Raw genomic sequence first — 21,538 nt, 5'->3', positions numbered from 1 at the left:
CGTTTTTCCAATTCATAAATTTCTTGACGCGCCGCATCGCGGCTAGATATTATCTGTATATTAGAAAAAAGCTTGTAACGTTGTGGCGAGGGGGCGAAGCGAGGTCAGCTATTTTCCCCACTTATGCGAAACGCGTTTTCTTCTTCGCAAGTGTTACTTTATTGGGGGAGGGTAGTGCCACGAGACACGGAGAGACGGAAAAACATAAAGACGGACAGCTTCTCGAGCTACAGGATCAATACGTGCTAGGCCATGCCAGTCAGCCGCTGATTGTTGGAGTGTTTCGCCTTTCGATTCATCTTCGTCGTTGCTTGTCTACGTTATTTTTCCATGACCTAGCATTTGTCTGATTTGTATCTGCGTTGCGTTTTCGCATATTGTTAGTTCGGGGTAATTTCCCGTATTATTCCCCAACTGAGTTTACCAGGAAACCTGCAGCAGTATACGGTGCAGTTTTTATTCCTGAAATTTCATATTTCGTACACACATGTTGAATTGTACTTGCAACGTCACTCGAGGGAAAACTGTAATTTTTGCCGTTCACAAAACTAGGCAACTATTATTCCACGTATCTATAAAACCACCACGATCAATACTTCCTTCGTTGCTCATGGTTTCCTCCTCTTATACGTGTACGATATTGATCATTGCATTCAGTTTCTTGACAAGCAAAGTTGTGCCGTGATAATTTTATAATTCACGTCTCATAAAAATTCTTTGAATAATTAATCACCGCTTCGAAATCCTACAATCTTACATCTCAAGCAAGTAATGAAACTCTTATACTTTCTTTCATCGCCTATAAACGTACACGCAGTGATTTCAATTAAACTTTACCATATTGCGACATATTTATTACGACATATAGTCAATATTCGCTTGTCAGTGGGCATTGAAATGAAATATGTCGTGATTGGCAGAAGAATGTTATATTTCGTTTACTTCGCCCATGTGATGATCATTGTCATGTAGGAAACAATGCGGTGCGTTCATTGATCCGTCCATAGTTAGTCGCAGTGAATTCACGATCTGAATTTCCATCTCCGTGCTCGGCTGGCTTGGCTATGCTGACAAGCGAAAACTGACGGATTATTGTCCTTCTGCAAGCCATTATAACAATGCAGCTCAACCCGTTCATTTCCTCTTTTTCACTGCCGCGTATTTCCGCTCGCCTTGCAAATCGTATGGCGGATGTAAAATTCGAAGCGACCTCTTTCCTGGATGAATATTCATTTTGAAGCGCGGAGTGCTGCACAATTTTAAATTCCCTTCAGTCGGCGATTTCAGTAAACATTATTGGAATGCTGTTATTCCGCCTCTCAAAAACCGGTAATTGTTGTCTGGCTGCGTAACGCGAGCTGGAAGATCCGCACGTTTGATTTTCGATATTGCACTCGATTTCCGGCCAGGACAGGTTCCCCCAATTTCCGGAATGACGTGCCTGCGCCACAATTGCGTCGATCAACCCCGAGGAAATTGCAAGCTGATTAGAAATCTCGACTCGTATAACCAACTAATGTCCCTCTAGAATTGTGTGGATGATGAATATTTTCGCTGTGCTACGAATATATAGAACAGACAGATGATTTCCTTTGACGGGAATCGAGTCTCCGTGCAGGAAACAGACATCGGATTTTTCCATTCGACAATTCCACGAGATCGGGAAACACGTAATGTTCTACAGAATCAAATTATATAGCATGTGATTTTTGTTCAGCCGATAAAACGTGCTGTGGACTTGTTGCAGAATTTTCGATACCTGATCCGTTTAATTTTCCAATACCGAGTTGTTGATTGGATCTAACCAAATTTTCAATTTCCAATACGGGATGCGTATCGGGTTTTTCGGGATTCGTATAAAAGAATTAATTGCCAGACAGATAAATCCGTAAACAACTACGAGCGGATTCCAATTATTCGGCAAACCACAATTGATTTATTGAAATTCAATTTTCAGTCGATTTAAACACTGGACGTGATCGCATTCGAACATTTCATCGTGTGGCTGTTAAATTTTTATTACTTATTTACTGTCGTCAGGATGATAGATGAAAAAATTTACAGTAAAATGTATATGAATAATGATAATGATAATCAATAAAGAGAATTAACGGAAATCAAATATCATAAATGAAGTCTATACGTCGTCGCTACCAATTTTACTAATCGAATACGCTGATTGAAGCCTCAATCACGTGATATATTGCATCCAGGCTACGTATCACATAACTGAAATTTTTCGAAGGTTTTTATTGCAGCCTTCTAACTACTAACTCAATGGCGCTAATTTCGTTTGACCTGTCCGATTCTGTAACTAACTCTGCTTCTCCTCGATGCTTTGAGCACGATATCTCAGTGATACACGGAATCCCGCTGATAACAGTAATCAAGAAGCAAAAAAAAATTTACCGTCTGCAGATCTACTGATTAACGGGACGTGAAAAACCGAAATTACATAGAATTTCTATAAGTAAATCACAGCGTAAGAATAATCTTGGTTCTTGTTAGGAGTCTGCGGTTATTCTTCCACCGTTTCAAATATGTAATGTAATTGATCACGTTTGTTAATTCAATCTTAAGGATCTTTTCATACTTTGTATGTGCGGAAATCTTGCATTTAAATGTTTTCATCATCCTAACGTTTCCAACGGCATCGTCGTCCTTTGTGCATCGCTGAACGAGACTGAAACATCGATGTTATTATTTGAGATTTCATTATACGTCGTTCAAACCTTGGATTCTCTTGCGCAACGCTTCTTTGTACAATAAGACTGAAAGCTATAACGAAATAACTGCCAAGCGAGTGTAAATAAAGGAGTTTTGTGTACCATTACTGCTTGGCGATCCGCCCCGTCCGCCATACTGCTTTTTAACCCCCCCCCCCCAAGCTTGTCGGTATTTTGCGAAACCCATTCGCATCTCAGCTTATTGTTAGAGTGATCCCGCGTCTGACCGTTTACAGCGCTCGCTACTTCAAGTCCGTCTGATCGTAACGCGGCTCTACTACTAGACTGCGGCTGAACACGATTACTCTACCACTTACTACTCGTCTGATCGAGCGCGGCTCTATCACTAAGAACTTGTGTCAGACCCATACTTTTCTCACTACTCATCTTGACGAGGATTTATTGTTCCATGTAATACGATGCTGCGATTAGCTGGATCGATTCTTTGTTTTTTTCTTATTTTTTTTATTTCTTCAATGAATGGAAGAAGCCAAGAAACTTCTATGTTAACTACGTTTGTCTGTCTGTAGAAGACCAAAGTATATCGCATCGTTTTCATTCGCATGAAAACATCAAAGCATTGTTTTGTACACACCTGTGTTATACGTATACATACCGTCATATGGGATTAAGAACCTCATCGATCCGTTAGCCCAACTCCGCTGCTTTCTATGCAGATACTGAGTATACAACGGGTTTGTAAGCTTACTAAATAAAGAGCGCACGAATTATTTTAGCATAATTGATATTTACAAAGGTACGCGCTCTGTAAATTAGCTTAAACGTAACGTAATTTCGTTTCTGTATACGTCGCGTAACGGTCGCCCTTAAATTTGGTAATCCGAATGAAGTAATAAATACTGCAATGTTATGTATATTGAAACTTTCATGTCAGACTGTCAAGTTTTCATTTGATAAAAATCATGTATACATATATGTAAATATTCACTTGATTTTAATTTTCTTCATTTCTTTTTCTCTACAGCCATTATAAATCCGAAGGCACCACCCGGTACCAAAGATGCTATCAAAAGCTTCAATTACGATTACTCCTATTTTTCTATGGACGTGAGTAATAATTACACACCAAATATTTATATATAATATTTTAAATTCCAGCAGCGAAACTGTACCCCAACAATTTTCCGATAGTTTATTGATGCTCCTTTTTTAACGTTTTTGGTTTATTCCTTAAAAGTCATGTCAGATTTTTTCTCGTAATAAAGCAAATATCGATACAATATTTGTATGATTATCGTATTATTTTAATTGTAGAAATATACGATAGATTGTTTTCTTCTTTTGGAATTACAGCCGAACGATGAAAACTACTCGTCACAAATAATGGTATATAAGGATATTGGAGAGGAGATGTTGCAGCATGCATTCGAGGGTGAGAACCACGTTTTCTCGCATACGAATTACTGTTATAATTTGAATATTGAATATGAGAATAATTAAGTACCAGGGATGTGGATGTATAATATTTCCATTTGCCCTTCTAGGATACAACGTGTGTATCTTTGCTTATGGTCAAACTGGCGCGGGAAAATCCTACACGATGATGGGGAAGCAAGAAGAGGGCCAGGAAGGAATTATTCCACAAATATGTGACGATCTGTTCAGAAAAATCAGCAGAAATTCAAGTGATCACCTCAAATACTCCGTTGAAGTGAGCTACATGGAAATATATTGCGAACGAGTGCGTGACTTGCTTAATCCTAAAAACAAAGGAAATTTACGTGTCAGAGAACATCCACTCTTGGGTCCTTATGTTGAAGATTTATCTAAGTTAGCAGTGATGTCTTATCAAGATATTCATGACCTTATTGACGAAGGCAATAAAGCCAGGTTTGTTATTGATTGTTATTACAGAAAATCTTTTTTTTTTTGTCTGCATATAGTAATTTTTACTCTCTCAAATTTCAAGTAGATCATGTTTACGAAATTTTTTGTATTCTGTCGTTCTACAGAACCGTTGCGGCAACAAACATGAACGAAACATCCAGCAGATCCCACGCAGTGTTCACAATATTTTTTACACAACAAAGACACGATAGTACAACAGATTTAATCACAGAGAAAGTCAGCAAAATTTCACTAGTTGACTTGGCTGGCTCTGAAAGAGCAGATTCTACCGGTGCAAAAGGCACAAGGCTCAAAGAAGGTGCCAATATCAATAAAAGTTTGACTACTCTGGGAAAAGTTATCAGTGCATTAGCTGAAATTGTGAGTACTTGCCATTTAATCTGTTACATGTATGTCTAATACTACAGTGTACAAAACTTAGTTTACTCCAAAGTTTCCGAAAATCTGTACTAGATTTTTCGATCCAATAACTAAGAGTGAATCCAAGATTTTTTTCGGAAAGGTTTGTTTTTGTTATCTCTTTACCTTTTCAAAAAGGGGTCTGTACTTCTAGATTAGGAAAAAAATATTTTTCATTGCATAAGTGACATGCAGCATTAACGATTTGACTTATTTTACAATCTTATCACATTGGATTTTCAGGCGGTAAGTCTGCGAAATGAAATTTCATCATACAATCAGTATTCTTTAATTGAGTAATCTTTTACTATCAAGCCTAATACGTATGAATTGGAAATTAAATTTTAGGCAACGAAGAAGAAGAAGAAAGCAGACTTTATTCCATACAGAGATTCGGTTTTGACATGGTTACTCCGTGAAAATCTTGGTGGAAATTCTAAGACCGCTATGATTGCAGCTGTTAGCCCAGCCGACATTAATTACGATGAAACTCTTTCCACATTGAGGTAATGATTACTTGATTCTAGTACCTTTAACAAGAATTTTCAAAAGACTATAATTATTCTGTGATAGCAAGTTAAATGTATAATTCGCTTTATTTTTTGTAGATATGCAGACAGAGCAAAACAGATTGTCTGCAAAGCTGTTGTCAATGAGGATGCTAATGCTAAGCTTATTAGAGAATTGAAAGAAGAAATTCAGAAGCTGCGAGAGCTTCTGAAACAGGAGGGCATCGACGTACAAGAAGGTAAATTGATTAATAATTTTCTCTGATAGATTCATGAATCCTCTAGTGTACATACTGCTCTACTAACAAGATTCTTCAATTGGAAGTAAAGATATGGTAAAAGAAAAGTAATGACGAAATTCATTCATTTACTTTACAGCATTGCTATTCTTCTCCTTGAACATATGTATATGAAGTACCGCTTTCCCTTCAAACCAGTAACATTGATTGACTTTTTATTTCATTACTAAATCTATAATTATTGGACATAATAAGAACTCAAATTTCACACGACATCCGAAGTTACGTATAAAAAATAAAACAATGGATTGATGCAATCTTCTAAAAAATTTTTACTGTTGTATCTAATAGTCAGCACTCTTCTTGATAAGTGGCACATAATTTATATTTAACATATTTCAATGCATTTTCGTTCGATACATTTGCTTCCAGTTGAACTCCTAAAATTTCTGTATCATAATTAAGATCAGACTTTCAATTAATCCCTCCAAGAGGTAGGCACGCCATAACATAGTGTTATTTTGTTTGTCCTTTTTGTGCTCGACGTAGGGCCAGATGGTAAAGTCACTTATGAAAAGAAAGAACCTAGTAAGTAACCCAATAACCACATCCGATCACCTTCCGCCTGAGTCAGCTTTCACAGCCAAGCTACATTCTCGTGTTCTGACTGCTTCGGCTGCATCTTACATTTGTTTGTAAAACAAACTTTTATTTCATTCCAATATCGTAAAATCCAGATTGTAAACAATCCATAGCTAAAAGCTGTTGAGACGAACGCCCTTTACTGCCCGTATAGAAAAGTTCAAATCAAGTATTCCAACTATTTAGTAATATAGGAATTCTTCCGCTCATAAGTAATCACCTTACAATTATGATTTGCATTGCACATAAATTTAAAACGTGTTGAAGAATCAAGGAAAAATTTGAAAAACCTTGATAGTTGTAATGAAATCATATGGTTTGACAGTAGGTATTCTTTACAGGTAACATCAATTCCTTGCCCTCAGAATATACAGAAAGTTTATTTTTCTATTATCATACTAATTTTTTCATTCTGTATGTCTGTCTTACATATCATCTTGTTTACTTACATTTTGAAATGAAATTAGACTATTTCTTTGGGCACCTCTTAGAGACGTTGGAACATCATGATTACCTCCCACGAATACTGGTAATGTCGATTACTAGTGATTGATGGTAATCGGAAAAAAACTGTAAAAAGAACATTTCATTTAGAACTCATAGCGATTTTGCATATGCTTTAGCTTAACCCAACTTCTGTCTCATGTTAAGTGTCTGCCTTTTGTCCCTTTATAAAAAATTGAGATCAAATTGCTTTACTCCCACTAAAACATTGCATGGCAGATTTTTAATGCACTATGCCAATCAAATTGGTTAGTGTTGTGGATGTTTCACACCGGGCACTATCATGTTATCTGTAGATTCATAGGATTGATAAAAAATGATGTGACAGGATTATTTGTATATACAGTTCTCGGTTTGAAATTGCCCTTATAGGCTTTCAGTGTTTTGTAATCAGTGGTATCAACTCCAAGTCTAGATAACTAATTAAATTTAAAATGACTGCATCTTCGTTGCTTTTACAGTGAAACACACAGTATTCAGACATTGTAATACATACACAGAATATTTCATCTTCAATGAAACTTTTTAAACATTCATAATTCATTGATTGCGAACCGGAGATATCCAAAGATTACATATGTAAACTTGAAGCATTTCAGCATTCAGATATGGAATACACATAAGCGGAGAATCCAGTATTAATGATGAGTTGTGAATAGTTTGTGTAATTATATCAATAACAATTGATGTTGATGTTCAAAACCTCTGAGTAGTTGATACCAGTGTATTACTTACTAATGATATAAACCGTACTTTATTGTTAGGAATATTCTCATTTCTGTAAAATCGTTTCTGTGCTTAGGAGATGAACCACAAACGATGAAAACTTCTAAAAGAGAGGACGATATTAAAGAAACAAGACAACGAGTGCCATCACATCCCGCATCTGCCATTGCCGAAGAGGCTGTTGACCAGCTACAAGCTAGTGAGAAACTTATAGCTGGTAAGTTATATACTTCTATAAGCTCTGAATTTACACTTATCTGAATATATTATATAGGTAATATGATGAGAAGTTGATGTCAATATTGTTTTAATTTTTGTTCTATAAAATCAGAATTGAATGAGACTTGGGAGGATAAATTGAAAAGAACAGAATCAATACGTCTACAAAGAGAAGCTGTGTTTGCTGAAATGGGTGTAGCCGTAAAAGAAGATGGCATGACCGTTGGTGTATTTTCACCAAAAAAGACACCGCATTTAGTAAATCTCAATGAAGATCCATTCATGTCCGAGTGTCTCATTTACTACATTAAAGATGGCTTTACAAGAATTGGTTCTGCCGAAGCAAATATCCCACAGGATATACAACTTTGTGGACCACATATTTTGAGTGAACATTGTGTATTTGAGAATCACGAGGGTATTATCACATTGATGCCAAAGAAAGGAGCACTAATATACGTCAATGGCCGCGAGATCACAGAGCCAATCGTTCTCAAAACTGGATCTCGAGTAATCTTGGGCAAGAATCACGTGTTTAGATTCAACCACCCTGATCAAGGTATTGTTTTTTTCTTATGATGTCGATGATAATTTTAATTTATTTCTGCTTGATTCTTTTCAATACAATATTCACGAATTCATCAAAGTGCGTTCGTTCAAAGTGCGGGAGCGGCGTGAGAAAAGTTCACCAGCTGAAACACCCGGCAATGGTGAAACTGTGGATTGGAATTTCGCACAGATTGAACTGCTTGAGAAACAAGGTATTGACTTGAAAGCTGAGATGGAAAAGAGACTATTAGTCCTTGAGGAACAATTCCGCAAGGAGAAAGAAGAAGCAGATCAGCTCTTTGAGGAACAAAGGAAGGTGTGTTTTACAGAATAATCTACAAAGTTAGACTTGAATATATTTCATGAAGTAACAAAAAATTAACTGACGATACCTATTTTTTTCCAACCAATCGACAGAATTACGAGGCTCGAATTGATGCTCTACAAAAGCAGGTTGAAGAGCAGAGCATGACAATGTCTATGTACAGTAGTTACACACCAGAAGATTTCAATAACATTGAAGAAGATATCTTTGGTGAGTATAACATTATTATCAAAATTTTAATCACGATAATCAATTAATAATGAGTTGATGAGTGAAATCAAAGATTAGGTAAAAAAAAAAAGACCGCTGAAATTTATTTTGCTTACGATCACCGAAATTTAGGTTACTATGTACGACATTTTACACGGGATAATCATAGAGTTTAAGTGCTGAAGAATTTACAAGATTCACAGATTAGTTGCCCTATTTCTAAATATTCTTAATAATTTATTTCTTGAAACGTGCTCGCAAACTTTCTTTATTGGAATAATCTTTTAAATTGCATGATTACCAGTAATGTGTAGTTGAATCCTAGCAAATTCTCTTTATTAAAAATATGTAACAAAAATTAAAAACCCTATACGTATGAAGCATGACTTAGTTCCTTGCATATATCATACCCTGATAGGTAAAGCCCAAAGATCTGATTGTGAAATTGCATTATTTGTATTCAGTTTGAAATTTCAATTCCATTCAATTTTATCCACATATTCATTTCATAAACTTAGTTCACGTGAGTCATGTTCAGAATTTTAACATATCTTTTAATCATGCCTTGCTTTCATTTTATCACCATCAATCACTACATTTGAGAGCACTATATGAAATGAGGTATAAAGCTACGTTTTCACTCTCACATCAATTTATGCTGCATGCAAAACTCATTGATAATTTTTACTCTTCCACAAATTGATACTAATATGATACTATGACCAAAATATTCAAGTGTGTCTCAGGAAAAAATTTAATCATGTATAATGTATGTACATGACCTATTTACACGCTTTTCTTAACTACGCTTAGCTTAGTGATTGATGAAATCAACTCACATCGATTATTTGTCAGATAATTTACGGAATTAGATTGAATGTATGAATATATATGTTTATAGGTATATACATCAGGATTTGCGAATACAACACACTTGATTATTAATAAGTAGTGACACGTAGTGGAACTGATTTCTTAAAGGCGCTTGCAGCACATTTGTTAAATGACAATTCACACGTTTCATAGCATTTGGTTCAATCTATGTCATGAATTATTAAATATAATGATCTTGAATTTGAAATAGATTATCTTACTAATCAAAGAAATAGCCATTGAACTAAATTTACTAAATTGCATCAAAGTGTTGCTTACTCCTTTAAAAATGTCTTTGGGAAATACCTAACGCTTGGCTTTTCTGACTGTGTTGCCTGGTGATGGCTTGCATTTCAGTCAACCCCTTATTTGACGCAGAGAGCAACTGGAGTGAGCGCGAATTCCAGCTAGCAGCATGGGCATTTCGCAAATGGAAATATCATCAGTTTACCAGTCTTCGAGATGACTTGTGGGGTAACGCAATTTTCCTCAAGGAAGCTAACGCCATTTCCGTAGAACTTAAGAAAAAGGTCAGTACATAAATTAGATTTTCATCATGCAAATTAATTAATTTCCAATAAATAACAATGACGTGCTTTATTTTCTACATCACCATATGAAATTATTTAGTAATCCTACTTGTTTTACCCTCCAGGTTCAGTTTCAGTTCACACTTCTGACAGACACATTATATTCACCATTACCAGTTGACTTGTTACCAGCTATAGAGGATGAAGATGATGATGAGAGGCCTTTTCCTCGTACTATCGTGGCTGTTGAGGTCCAAGACACGAAAAATGGTGCTACACATTACTGGACTCTTGATAAGCTAAGGTTAGTGAAAAGAAACTTCGATTTTTTAAATTAGAGTTTGTGACTATTGTCATGAACATTTAAATCCTTATGTAGAAAGTTTTTGTAGTTGTAAGCCCATCAGCTCAAAGGCAAAAGATAAATAGAATACGTTTCGTACGATGAACAATACGTTTGATGCAAATTATTGAAGGAAATATAATTAACTTATGCATAATTTACTACTTATAATGAATATCCATATTTTAGTAGTTAGATAAACGTCGAAAATGTCTTCGAAGTTTTAAATTCTACTGTACTATGATTCATACTATATTCATTGTAAATTTTGGAATGTATATTCTATATTGCTAAAGAAAACTTTGGTGCAGATTTTTGTCTGTTAAAACAATTTAGATTTAATATTGCAAATACATTTTCAAGTCATAGTTTGATTTTTGCATTATCTGAAATTGCCTGAGTCATTACTAATGTGTATAGTGTAGCTTACCTTTCAATGTGGTACTGGATATAGTAGCGCTGTAAGAGAGGATAAACGTTGAACATACAGTTCATCATTAGGATAGAGGCTTTGCCGAAAATTGTAGGCGAGGTGGCAGTTCATATTCAGTGGCATTCCCGTTATTGCAGATAAAACACTGAAACGTTCTTGTTTTTTCTGAAATTATTTCTACAGTGACACATGACAATTACAAAGCATTGAACTATCATAATATTTCCTATGTTAACAGATTGACTGTTAAATTGTACCTAAGAAACTTTGAGCTACACATGGAAGTGAAAAATTTTAGGAAATCGTGACACTGAAGTTTCAATTAGTTTTTCATAGAGGTCTAATCGTAGTTTTTTATTCATTTAAGTAAAATTACATCAAATGACAGCGATTGATTGATTATAACGCATGACTATGAACAGCCACTAACAGGGGTATAAATGTTGACTTGTAGACAGCGCTTGGAGTTGATGCGACACATATACAATGAAGACTTGAGTCCCAGCACTCCGGAGGCCAAAGAGGATTTTTTCCCATGCCTTACAGTCTGCTCTAATCAGAAGTTCTCGCTCGCAAATCTTTTGCCTTCGAGGTTGGTGCTCAGTCACGCGACACTCTTTCCATCGTTTCATTCTCTACGCATAAAAGAGTAAATCCTGCTGCATTATTACATTTTACACATTAAATTCATTCTATCAATGTATGATAGCTTGAATCATCTTTAGCTTAGTTCAAGTGCAGCATGGCCAGTATACGTGCAAACGCTTTTGAAAGTCAAAGTGGTAATTAGTCGTACTGTGGTAAAACTTCAGAGAATTTCAATCACATCAAATGTACCTATATATTCAATATTTTTGCATAACCAATGGTACTGCTCCATCATTTCTATTCAATCAACGTATTAAAGACGAGTAAATATGAGATATAACATGTATTGACTACGTCGCATTACCTTGACTTTCGGGGGCCACAGATTTTATTATTTATTCAAATTTTTTTTTGTTTTTAACAGCATACTTGTGAGATATCAATTGGCTGAAATTCTTTAAATATAGTACATGTATCCCCAGTATACAATTACAATACTAATTCTTTCAAATTCAACAAAACTTTGACGATATCTCCATTCATTTCAGGAATTCAAAACGTTTCACTCATATTGGATCAATATTCATTGTGTATGAGACTTTCCTTTTGAAACGCATATTTTGACCACACAGTATGGTATTGAATTTTCCTATAACTTCTTCGAGTAATCTTGCCACATAAGAATGAACATAAGCTGATGTAACATGTTCTACTATTCTCTGATTTTTGATTGGAAATTTCCGTACCATCCTTTCAAATTTATTCTATTTTGCAGCAAACTCTGCTGTCATGTACAGTCAGAGTTTTCTTGCATTTCTACTTAAGGTGGAGCTTGCATAACGAAGGGAAAACATTGTCATTTGTTTTAGACCACAAGCTTTCCTTAGTGTACAAGCATTATAGTGCATGGCTTGTGGTGTAACTTGTATTTGACATATCTAAGTAAACGCGTATCTCTTCAATAGGCAAAGGCTGGAATTAATGCGAGAAATGTATCACAACGAAGCTGAGTTGTCGCCAACTTCGCCAGACTATAACATTGAAACCATTACCGGTGGTGATCCCTTCTATGATAGATTCCCATGGTTCCGGATGGTTGGAAGGTAACGCCATACATACCCAGTCATTGTACCAGATGGATAGAAATCTTGATAAAATTTTATAACTACAATACTTCTTATCAATTTAGATCCTTCATATACTTGAGCAATCTTATGTACCCTGTACCACTTATTCACAAAGTTGCTATTGTAAATGAAAAAGGAGATGTAAAGGGATACTTAAGAGTTGCTGTTCAAGCTGTTATCGGTACGTAAAACTTTACTCTATTGATGGATATGCAAGAAGTGTCCATATAAAATATATTATTGGCTTTCTTTATCTGAATACAATTTTAAATACATAGTATATTTGGAAATCTAGATATGTAATTAGTTTTTTCCGTTCACATATAACAGTGTGTTTCTAATGGATCCTTTTTCTAGAAGAGGAAAACAGCGAATATTCAAGTGGTGTCAGACAGTCTGCTCGTATATCATTTGAAGATGATCTCTTTGGTAACCACAGATATAACAAACGAAATACCCTTCTCACACAAACTCTTGAAAAGAATCAGCAAAACCTTTTACAAGAAGAACGTGTGGTCGAAGGATCAACCGATGTGAAAGATTCTAAGGAGGGTAAGGATGACGAAGAAGTCGGCGATGCTGATAGTGGAAGAGGTGATAGTTCCGTATCTAGTGATATGAAAGAGGAAGAATTGCCGGACCATCTCCAAGCTGGAGTTGAATTTACCTTTAGAGTGACGGTACTCCAAGCAATGGGAATTTCTACAGAATATGCAGACATTTTCTGTCAATTCAAGTGAGTTTTGCAACGCGCCATACCAGGGTTGATTCAAATTTTATCTTAATTATAGTTCGAAAAATTTAAACAAGTGACAAATGCTCAAATTTATAACAACATTTTGAATTTGACTACTTACAATTAGGATAATCTACATTCATATCACATTCAATTTTCAGCTTTTTGCATAGACATGACGAAGCTTTCTCAACTGAACCTGTTAAAAATGCTGGTAAAGGAAATCCACCGTTGGGATTCTATCATGTACAGAACGTAAGTATCTCTGTCTTCCAAAATGGCAACATTGGGACTAAATGAATTACAAAATGAATTTTGATTGAGGGAACGGAAGTGTAGTGCCATGATGAATCCCGTTTTGTGTTGTACAAATCCAAATTTTATATATTTTCAATTCAACAGATAACAGTGACAGTCACCAAATCTTTCTTGGAATATCTGAAAACTCAACCTATTGTATTCGAAGTATTTGGTCATTATCAACAGCATCCATTACACAAAGATGCCAAATTGGAATAGTAAGTTTTTTGCTACTTAAAGTTTACACAATGAATGATACTCGTCATTTTACATGTCTTATTTTTGCAGCAGTGCTAGGCAGCCACCAAAAAGGATGCTCCCACCATCTATTCCCATCAGTCAACCAGTTCGTTCGCCAAAGTTTGGCAGCGTATTACCGTCACCTAGCACATCGCATGTTCATGCCAAATATGATGTTCTAGTGTGGTTCGAAATTTGTGAACTTGCCCCTAATGGAGAATACGTACCGTCAGTAGTTGACCATAGCGATGATTTACCTTGCCGCGGATTATTTTTACTTCATCAAGGAATCCAACGTCGTATTCGTATTACGATTGTTCACGAACATGCATCTGAACTTCGATGGAAAGATGTGAGAGAACTTGTCGTAGGACGTATTCGCAACACACCTGAACCCGAAGAAGAGGATAATGATTCTTCAGTATTATCTCTTGGTCTCTTCCCTGGAGAATATTTGGAAATTCCGGGAGATGATAGATGCATGTTTAGATTTGAGGCTGCCTGGGACAGCTCTTTGCACAATTCAGCATTATTAAACAGAGTAACATCCTACGGAGAACAAATCTTTATGACCATTTCGGCTTACTTAGAAGTAAGTTTAATTTTTTATTTTTGATCTGCACAAGTCTGAACTATTTATCTTCTACTAATAGTAAAGTTCAAAGTACTACTGCCATATCCATATTTAAATATGTTTTCAATGTTGCACTAGCTTGAAAACTGTGGCAGACCAGCTATTATAACGAAGGATCTCAGTATGATCATCTACGGACGGGATGCAAGAGTCGGCCCACGATCTCTGAAGCATTTGTTCAGTGGTCACTATCGGAATCAAGAAGCTAACAGGCTCAGTGGTGTCTACGAGTTGGTTTTACGACGTGCATCTGAAGCAGGTAGCCCAGGTTTGTCTGTTCTGCCCTTAGTGTAGACACCTATCCATTTCCCACTGTTGATGGAGATAAAAATTTCATACTTGTTATTAGTTGAATTCTGAACTAGCGAATTTCCATCAACATTATGCACGAGTATAGTGTCCCACCATATTTGCTTGGCAAAATCTTGACAAAGTACTAATTTTATAATGCAACCATGATTTAACTATTTTATGCTACAGGAGTACAAAGACGACAACGTAGAGTACTAGATACAAGTTCTACTTACGTTAGGGGTGAAGAAAACCTCCATGGATGGAGACCACGTGGTGATAGCTTGATTTTTGATCATCAATGGGAACTGGAAAAGCTTACGAGACTTGAAGAAGTAGAACGAGTTCGGCACACACTTTTACTCAGAGAAAGACTTGGAATTGATAAAGTTCCATTTTGCAATAAAACGGCACATGATTTTACCAAAAGTGAAAAAGTAAGTTTGCAAGAATTGATGTTGAAAATCTCCAAACCATTGCAATTTCGTGTAGTTTCTGAGATTTTTATGTAGCTGTTCAAGTGGCAATCAAACAATTTAATGACATAATTTCCAGGAGGTCTGCAATATGGTGGCAAAAGCCACTAATGAACCACATGCTAGCCCAATAAAACTCAAAAAATCTGCAAGCAAGGATGTCTATGAGCCTTGGGAAATGACAGACCGAGAGCGAGAACTTGCTACTAAATGTGTAAAGTTAATACAGGGAAGAATTCCCAGCAAAGAGCCAATCGTTTTGTCAGATGTTTCACCTGGCGAGGATGCCATAACTGAGATGTCTACATCCATGATTTCATCGGTCATGTCTACATCATCACAAGAGTCAGTATATCAACACAAATGTGACGGTTTTAAACAGGTAACGCTCACTGTATGTCTCAATCATCGCTTGTGGTTGTTCTTATTATATTATTTGCTGCTAAATGTGCAGCGTGCTAATTTCCGCCACTATAAGTTGCATGCAGCAACAAATCATCGAATAGTGATCAATTTTTATATATGTGCTCGTTCTCTCATTATGTGACATACCTTGACTATACAAAATATTATATATTATATATTAAGTGGATCAGGGTCCTGTTCAAATTTTTTGTTTTATTTCATTGTTCTGTGAACATATATATTTTTATTAGTGATGCACTGCAACATGTGGCTTGAAAAATAACATCATCAAATAATTAAATTACGTTGACTCGTGTGTAACCATAACATGAAAATGCAAACGTAAGATTATTCCCCTTTTCTTTACTTTTACAACTGAGTAATTTTCGTGATTATAATTTAAAATATTCTTCTTCCAAACCTGTTATGCATATTCTCACTGACTATTATGTAATTGCTTGAAAAAAAAAAAAAACAACCACTAGCAAAGTAGGGAACGCATAAGAGATACAGGAGTGTTACTTGCAGCCAACAGGAATAATAGTCCGGACCCGATCTAAGTCGTGCATCTTTAGGTTGACTTCTCCTGAGCGTGCTCGGCTCCAGGAACTCCAGGATAGTATGATGGCTGGGGAATCTGCTAGTCAAGTAAACAGTATGGCTCCAGCACCCCTTGGTTCTTCGTCACCATTGAAAGAAAGTTTAGTTCTATATGTACCAGAGGTCGAAGAAATTCGCATCAGCCCTGTTATTGCAAGAAAAGGATATTTGAATATCTTGGAACATAAAACTAATGGCTGGAAGAAACGATGGGTGGTATGTACACAAGTTCGTGCTTCCACCCCTGAAAAAGTCATATTGGTTACTTGAAGTGTATTTGATGATTTACATTTTTTCACTTTACAGGCTGTCCGTAGGCCTTATGTTTTTATCTTCAGAGAGGAAAAAGATCCGGTTGAAAGAGCATTAATCAATCTTGCTACTGCACAAGTCGAATATTCTGAGGACCAATTAGCAATGGTCAAAGTACCCAACACATTCAGGTACTTGACTACAGTTTAATTTTTTGATAACTTCCAGAATCGTGAAACTTATTTTTTATCCAGTTATCTGCCACATAAAACATGTTTAATTTACAAAAATATTTAACTATTGATGTTTTGTTTAGTGTGGTAACTAAACACCGAGGTTACCTTCTCCAAACACTTGGTGATAAAGAAGTCTACGATTGGCTTTATGCTATCAATCCTTTACTTGCTGGACAAATTAGGTAAGACGCGCTCTTTACTATAAGTTTGAATATTCGAATTGCGAAGATCGTATACTACAATAAACTTATTTGTACATATCATAGGTCAAAACTGGCACGCAAAGGTCCTGGTTCCAATATCGCTCCTATTACGCTAGCCCCACCTCCAGAATCTCAGACGCAAGCTAAGTGAATTATAAAAAACACTAGCTAAGGTAATGGACGTTGAAAATAAGATTCCGTACAGATATTGCATCAGACCTCTAATGTCCTAAGATAACCAGATGGCTGTAATATTTAGTTTCCAGTTATCGTTTAGTAAACTCAAATTCAAGTCAGCTGCTTGTTTATCATCCAATTTCCGTGTACAGCTTCTGCATTTTGTGATAGTTGGGAAAAATATATAATCACACACGCTATCACTAATTAGCGTTTATTTGTAAAAAAAGACTGACCTACAGTATGGAATTACTTTGAATGTCATTCAAAAATAGATGCAAAGAACTGTATTTACAGTAAACTTGGTAGCTTTCACAGACTGGTGTTGAACAGAGATATTCTATACATCTTTACATGCTGGAATTATTTTTTCAGTGTTATTGAAGTGGTATAAAATCAACGCGAATAAACAATTCATTCAATGTTACAGTGAATACGTGTTTAAATTTGACTGTGTACATCTCTCTGAGTATTTCTCGCTAAATACTGTACAGTTGAGACGTAGCTTGAAAATTTACCATTGAATATGACATCGCATAAGATGTTGGACATGGATTGCAAAGTTGATAGAAGTGATTTAACGTTGTGTGGTAGACGCGAGTGGACCATGTATATGTATGTATACTCAATAGCATACAAATACATGTAATAGATCAAATTGAGAATAATGTATATAGGACAGTAAAACACAGTGATCGGTATGACTAATGTACCATTTAAACGCCATGTCAAGCATTATTTCCAGAAGCGATCAGACTTTGCATCTGATATCAATAAGTCTGAATACTAGTAGCTGACTGTATATATTTTCTTTGCCCTTCATATTGGTAATTTTCTATTCATTGAAATGCTAAACCAGGAAGGAAATTGACCAGCGATTACAAAAAAGGAAAAAATTGAGTGGTGTGAGGTAACATATGTTAGCCACTTCTTTGCAAAAATTCATAACAAATGTGAAGAGTATTTCCAGATCTATCTCTGCGTTTGATTGGTATTCATTTCAATATGTGAAACAATTGGATAACCATCTGAAATATAGTTTCCTAGAACTTGGACAATACAAAATATTTTTTGAATGTAATAACTTTCAACATTTACAAATATTCTGTAATATCGATTGGTCAGTGACATACATATATTATAGGCATCAGAGACTAACTATAACATCATGTGGCGTGTCAAGATGAATCTGAGTTCTATTTTATTGTATGAAGAATATTTCACTCTAAAAACGAAAATAATGTATAAGCAAATTAAATATACGCAATAGAAATGTAAGTTATCTTATGGACAAAATTGGCAAAATTTATATCAACATTTGATATCCAAACAAGACTTTAATGCAGATCATAAATGCAAGTCACAAATTTTTTCCAAAATCTCCTAGTAATCAGGAAAAACTTGGGAATGTCGTTCTTACTCAAGTGTTACAGTGAATATGACAAGAACTAGTGTGAATCAGTGTTTTAGGTGGGCATATAACAAAACAGGTCCTGTCGCTACCCTTGAAATAAATGTGTCTGATCACGAAACGAGAGTAATAAATGAACTTGGTCCAACACCAAACTTAATTGCCATTACATTACACAAGCAATAAATATTTGTGATATGTACTATCTTGGCTATGTTTAACATGATCACGTTATGTCAATGATAACGTGAAAGATCAATTGTTTCCGATTATTTGTTACTTAGATGTAAGTACATTTGTAGTTGATTGTTTATATTCGGAGTTCGACGTTGATAAATTGTGCAAGTAAAAGTCGTTGAGAATGAACTGGAATCGGGTATAACTCATTCTGTCTGCATAAAAGTCTTGATTAGATACGTGAAGCCAAATTCAAAACGGATTTTATTGTAAACTTGACTGTATTATAACTATTATACCTATTGATTGTCATCAAAACATATACAATTGACAACGTTGGGTTTATGAAAAAATCACGATTTATTCGTTAAAACGGCCTTTTAGTAATATTATTATGAGGATCAAGATGAATATTCACACTCTAATCTTCTTGCTGTGAAAACTTTAATTTTCTTTATATTTCAAACTCAATTTGATTTCTATAAAAAGATGTATATATGAAGAGTGAAAGTGTGTGAGAATGTGATCTATATTTAGCGGCAAATTAATATTGCAATTATTCATTATTGCAAATGACGAAAGGTACTCTAGACTCAGAGATGGCTGTTTCATGTTTAGAATAATAATTTGCAGCAACTCAAACTAATTTCTGTAAATTCTATACGACAGTACACCGTTGTTTTGAAAATCTATTACTATTTATTTAATTTTTGAATAGCAAGTGATCATCGTCATACGGGTGTACTCAATGTTCAACAAACTTATATTGCCGTCAACTGTTATTATAATTTAAACGTTTTCCTAGATTTTTGGATTTTGTAGGAGTGTCTGTTAAGTTTTGAATTTTATTTTGTTATGGTAATTTATTTATGATAAGTTAGTTGGAGTAACATATGGAAAATAGGAATTGAAAGATGAAACAATAAATGAGAAAGTCGTAAAGAAAGATTCTGAAGTATAATTCAAAAAGATCGCATCTTTTTATGCAAAACAATGGGTAATGTGTACTACGAAAATAACAAGCACGTACGAATGTGCGTGAATCATGTACGGTAGAACGATATTCAGTAAGTGATTGATTACAAGCTGGCTAATATTGAAATAAGAAAAACAAGACAGGAATTTTGACAAACTACTGTCCGATCTATGATCTATTCATACTACAAACGTACAATATAAAATTCAAAACAATAAATATTTCCGAAGTCTCAGCTCCTTATAAACCTCTATGTACATTATATAATATATGCTTTGATAGGAACCGTAGGTATTCCAATAATGATTTAATTTAATAAAAATATTTTAAAAATTGAGTATGGCGTCAGTTGAATGAAAAAATATTTCTATTTTATACAATAGAAATGTACCGTCATGTCTAGTACTTGAGTGAGTACATGCACAGCTCACTTTGTACATTATAACGTAGATTATTATGATTATTATTAATAAATCTCAACGTAATAGATTTAATAATGCATTGATTGCATTCTAGTCAATGATGTACCTTTACATGCATTTTTGCATTATTTGTTATAATTCTAAATTTCAAGGAAATTTAGTAACGTTCAGTTGACGATGATTATCATTTTTAACTATAGCTCATATAACACTAGTCTTTATATAGGATCCATGTTAGATATTTTGCATTGTTGAGTTTCCATTTGAAAGCACACGACCATTGTATTTGTATTGCAATATGATAATACCTTGGTAACAACATTTCTCAACTGGACCTTTTAATGTACAGTTTTGTCTCACTGGCAACTGTGAAATTGTGCAACGAGTTAAGTGCAACCAGAATCAAGTTTTGCTGAACGTCTTATTATAACGTGAGTGTAGTAAACTAGGATAAAGACTAGTGTTAACAGAGTTCACGTTATTATTTTCGCTTGCTGACTGTTGTAGTGTCTAATAGTTTTATTTTGTTATTGATATAATATAATCATTATGGTATTTAAGGTTTATTACTATTTAAGATCTCTATGATAATGAAAAAAAATTACGTAATGATAGAAAAAAATAAGATTGAAGAATGATTATACGCGGGACACATGATTATTACAGAACAGTAAAAAGAGTAAATATATTACAATTACTTATATAAATAAATATAGTATATGTATACATACATACATACATACATACATATATGTATACGCACACGCACACGCACACATATATTACACATATATTTTATATATATGTGTGTGTGTGTGTGTGTGTGTGTATATATATTTATATATACATATGTATGTATATAAATAAATTTAATTATAATATATAAATATAATTGGCGGAATTTTCTCAATAAATGCCCATGTATAATAAGTATAAGTTTATGTATTAATTTATAACGTTATGCAAAAATTATTCTGTCACCATAATTAACATTGAGCATACATTTATGCTGTAACGTGTATTTACTATTATCATTATCATAATGATCAATGAATCTTAATATTATTTGTTACATATTATTATATTACTCCCAGTAATATTATTATTTATATAGCAATTGGGCTACTGTAAAATGGAACCATGTAATAAATGATTCAATAAAAGCTTATATATGCCTAACATTTGTACTGT

At 34.7% G+C, this 21,538-nt stretch overlaps 1 protein-coding gene across 18 annotated transcripts in view; it reads left to right on the top strand.

The window, feature by feature from the left end:
- The window catches only part of unc-104 (kinesin family member unc-104), a 44,659-nt gene extending 23,133 nt beyond the window's left edge, over positions 1-21,526 (top strand). For 2 of the 18 annotated variants that reach the window (XM_069137306.1, XM_069137303.1), the window contains exons 3-29: positions 3,712-3,794; positions 4,041-4,119; positions 4,232-4,577; positions 4,700-4,955; positions 5,343-5,500; positions 5,603-5,742; positions 6,292-6,330; positions 7,691-7,831; positions 7,946-8,392; positions 8,481-8,698; positions 8,800-8,917; positions 10,148-10,320; positions 10,446-10,624; positions 11,551-11,745; positions 12,650-12,787; positions 12,874-12,992; positions 13,169-13,547; positions 13,709-13,802; positions 13,950-14,065; positions 14,136-14,679; positions 14,800-14,989; positions 15,202-15,449; positions 15,568-15,870; positions 16,422-16,709; positions 16,800-16,936; positions 17,062-17,163; positions 17,248-21,526. In XM_069137306.1, coding sequence (XP_068993407.1) covers positions 3,712-3,794; positions 4,041-4,119; positions 4,232-4,577; positions 4,700-4,955; positions 5,343-5,500; positions 5,603-5,742; positions 6,292-6,330; positions 7,691-7,831; positions 7,946-8,392; positions 8,481-8,698; positions 8,800-8,917; positions 10,148-10,320; positions 10,446-10,624; positions 11,551-11,745; positions 12,650-12,787; positions 12,874-12,992; positions 13,169-13,547; positions 13,709-13,802; positions 13,950-14,065; positions 14,136-14,679; positions 14,800-14,989; positions 15,202-15,449; positions 15,568-15,870; positions 16,422-16,709; positions 16,800-16,936; positions 17,062-17,163; positions 17,248-17,335 — 5,318 coding nt within the window. In that variant the 3' untranslated portion in view covers positions 17,336-21,526. The remainder of the gene's footprint in view (positions 1-3,711; positions 3,795-4,040; positions 4,120-4,231; positions 4,578-4,699; positions 4,956-5,342; positions 5,501-5,602; positions 5,743-6,291; positions 6,331-7,690; positions 7,832-7,945; positions 8,393-8,480; positions 8,699-8,799; positions 8,918-10,147; positions 10,321-10,445; positions 10,625-11,550; positions 11,746-12,649; positions 12,788-12,873; positions 12,993-13,168; positions 13,548-13,708; positions 13,803-13,949; positions 14,066-14,135; positions 14,680-14,799; positions 14,990-15,201; positions 15,450-15,567; positions 15,871-16,421; positions 16,710-16,799; positions 16,937-17,061; positions 17,164-17,247) is intronic. The other 16 variants (XM_069137319.1, XM_069137343.1, XM_069137337.1 and 13 more) reach the window with 16 other exon arrangements.
- The last annotated feature ends 12 nt before the right edge of the window (positions 21,527-21,538 follow it).

Source organism: Neodiprion pinetum, chromosome 1 (genome assembly GCF_021155775.2).
Source record: "Neodiprion pinetum isolate iyNeoPine1 chromosome 1, iyNeoPine1.2, whole genome shotgun sequence".
Taxonomy (NCBI): domain Eukaryota; kingdom Metazoa; phylum Arthropoda; class Insecta; order Hymenoptera; family Diprionidae; genus Neodiprion; species Neodiprion pinetum.
The sequence above is the reverse complement of the archived record's forward strand: the minus strand, read 5'-3'. Positions and strand labels throughout refer to the sequence as shown.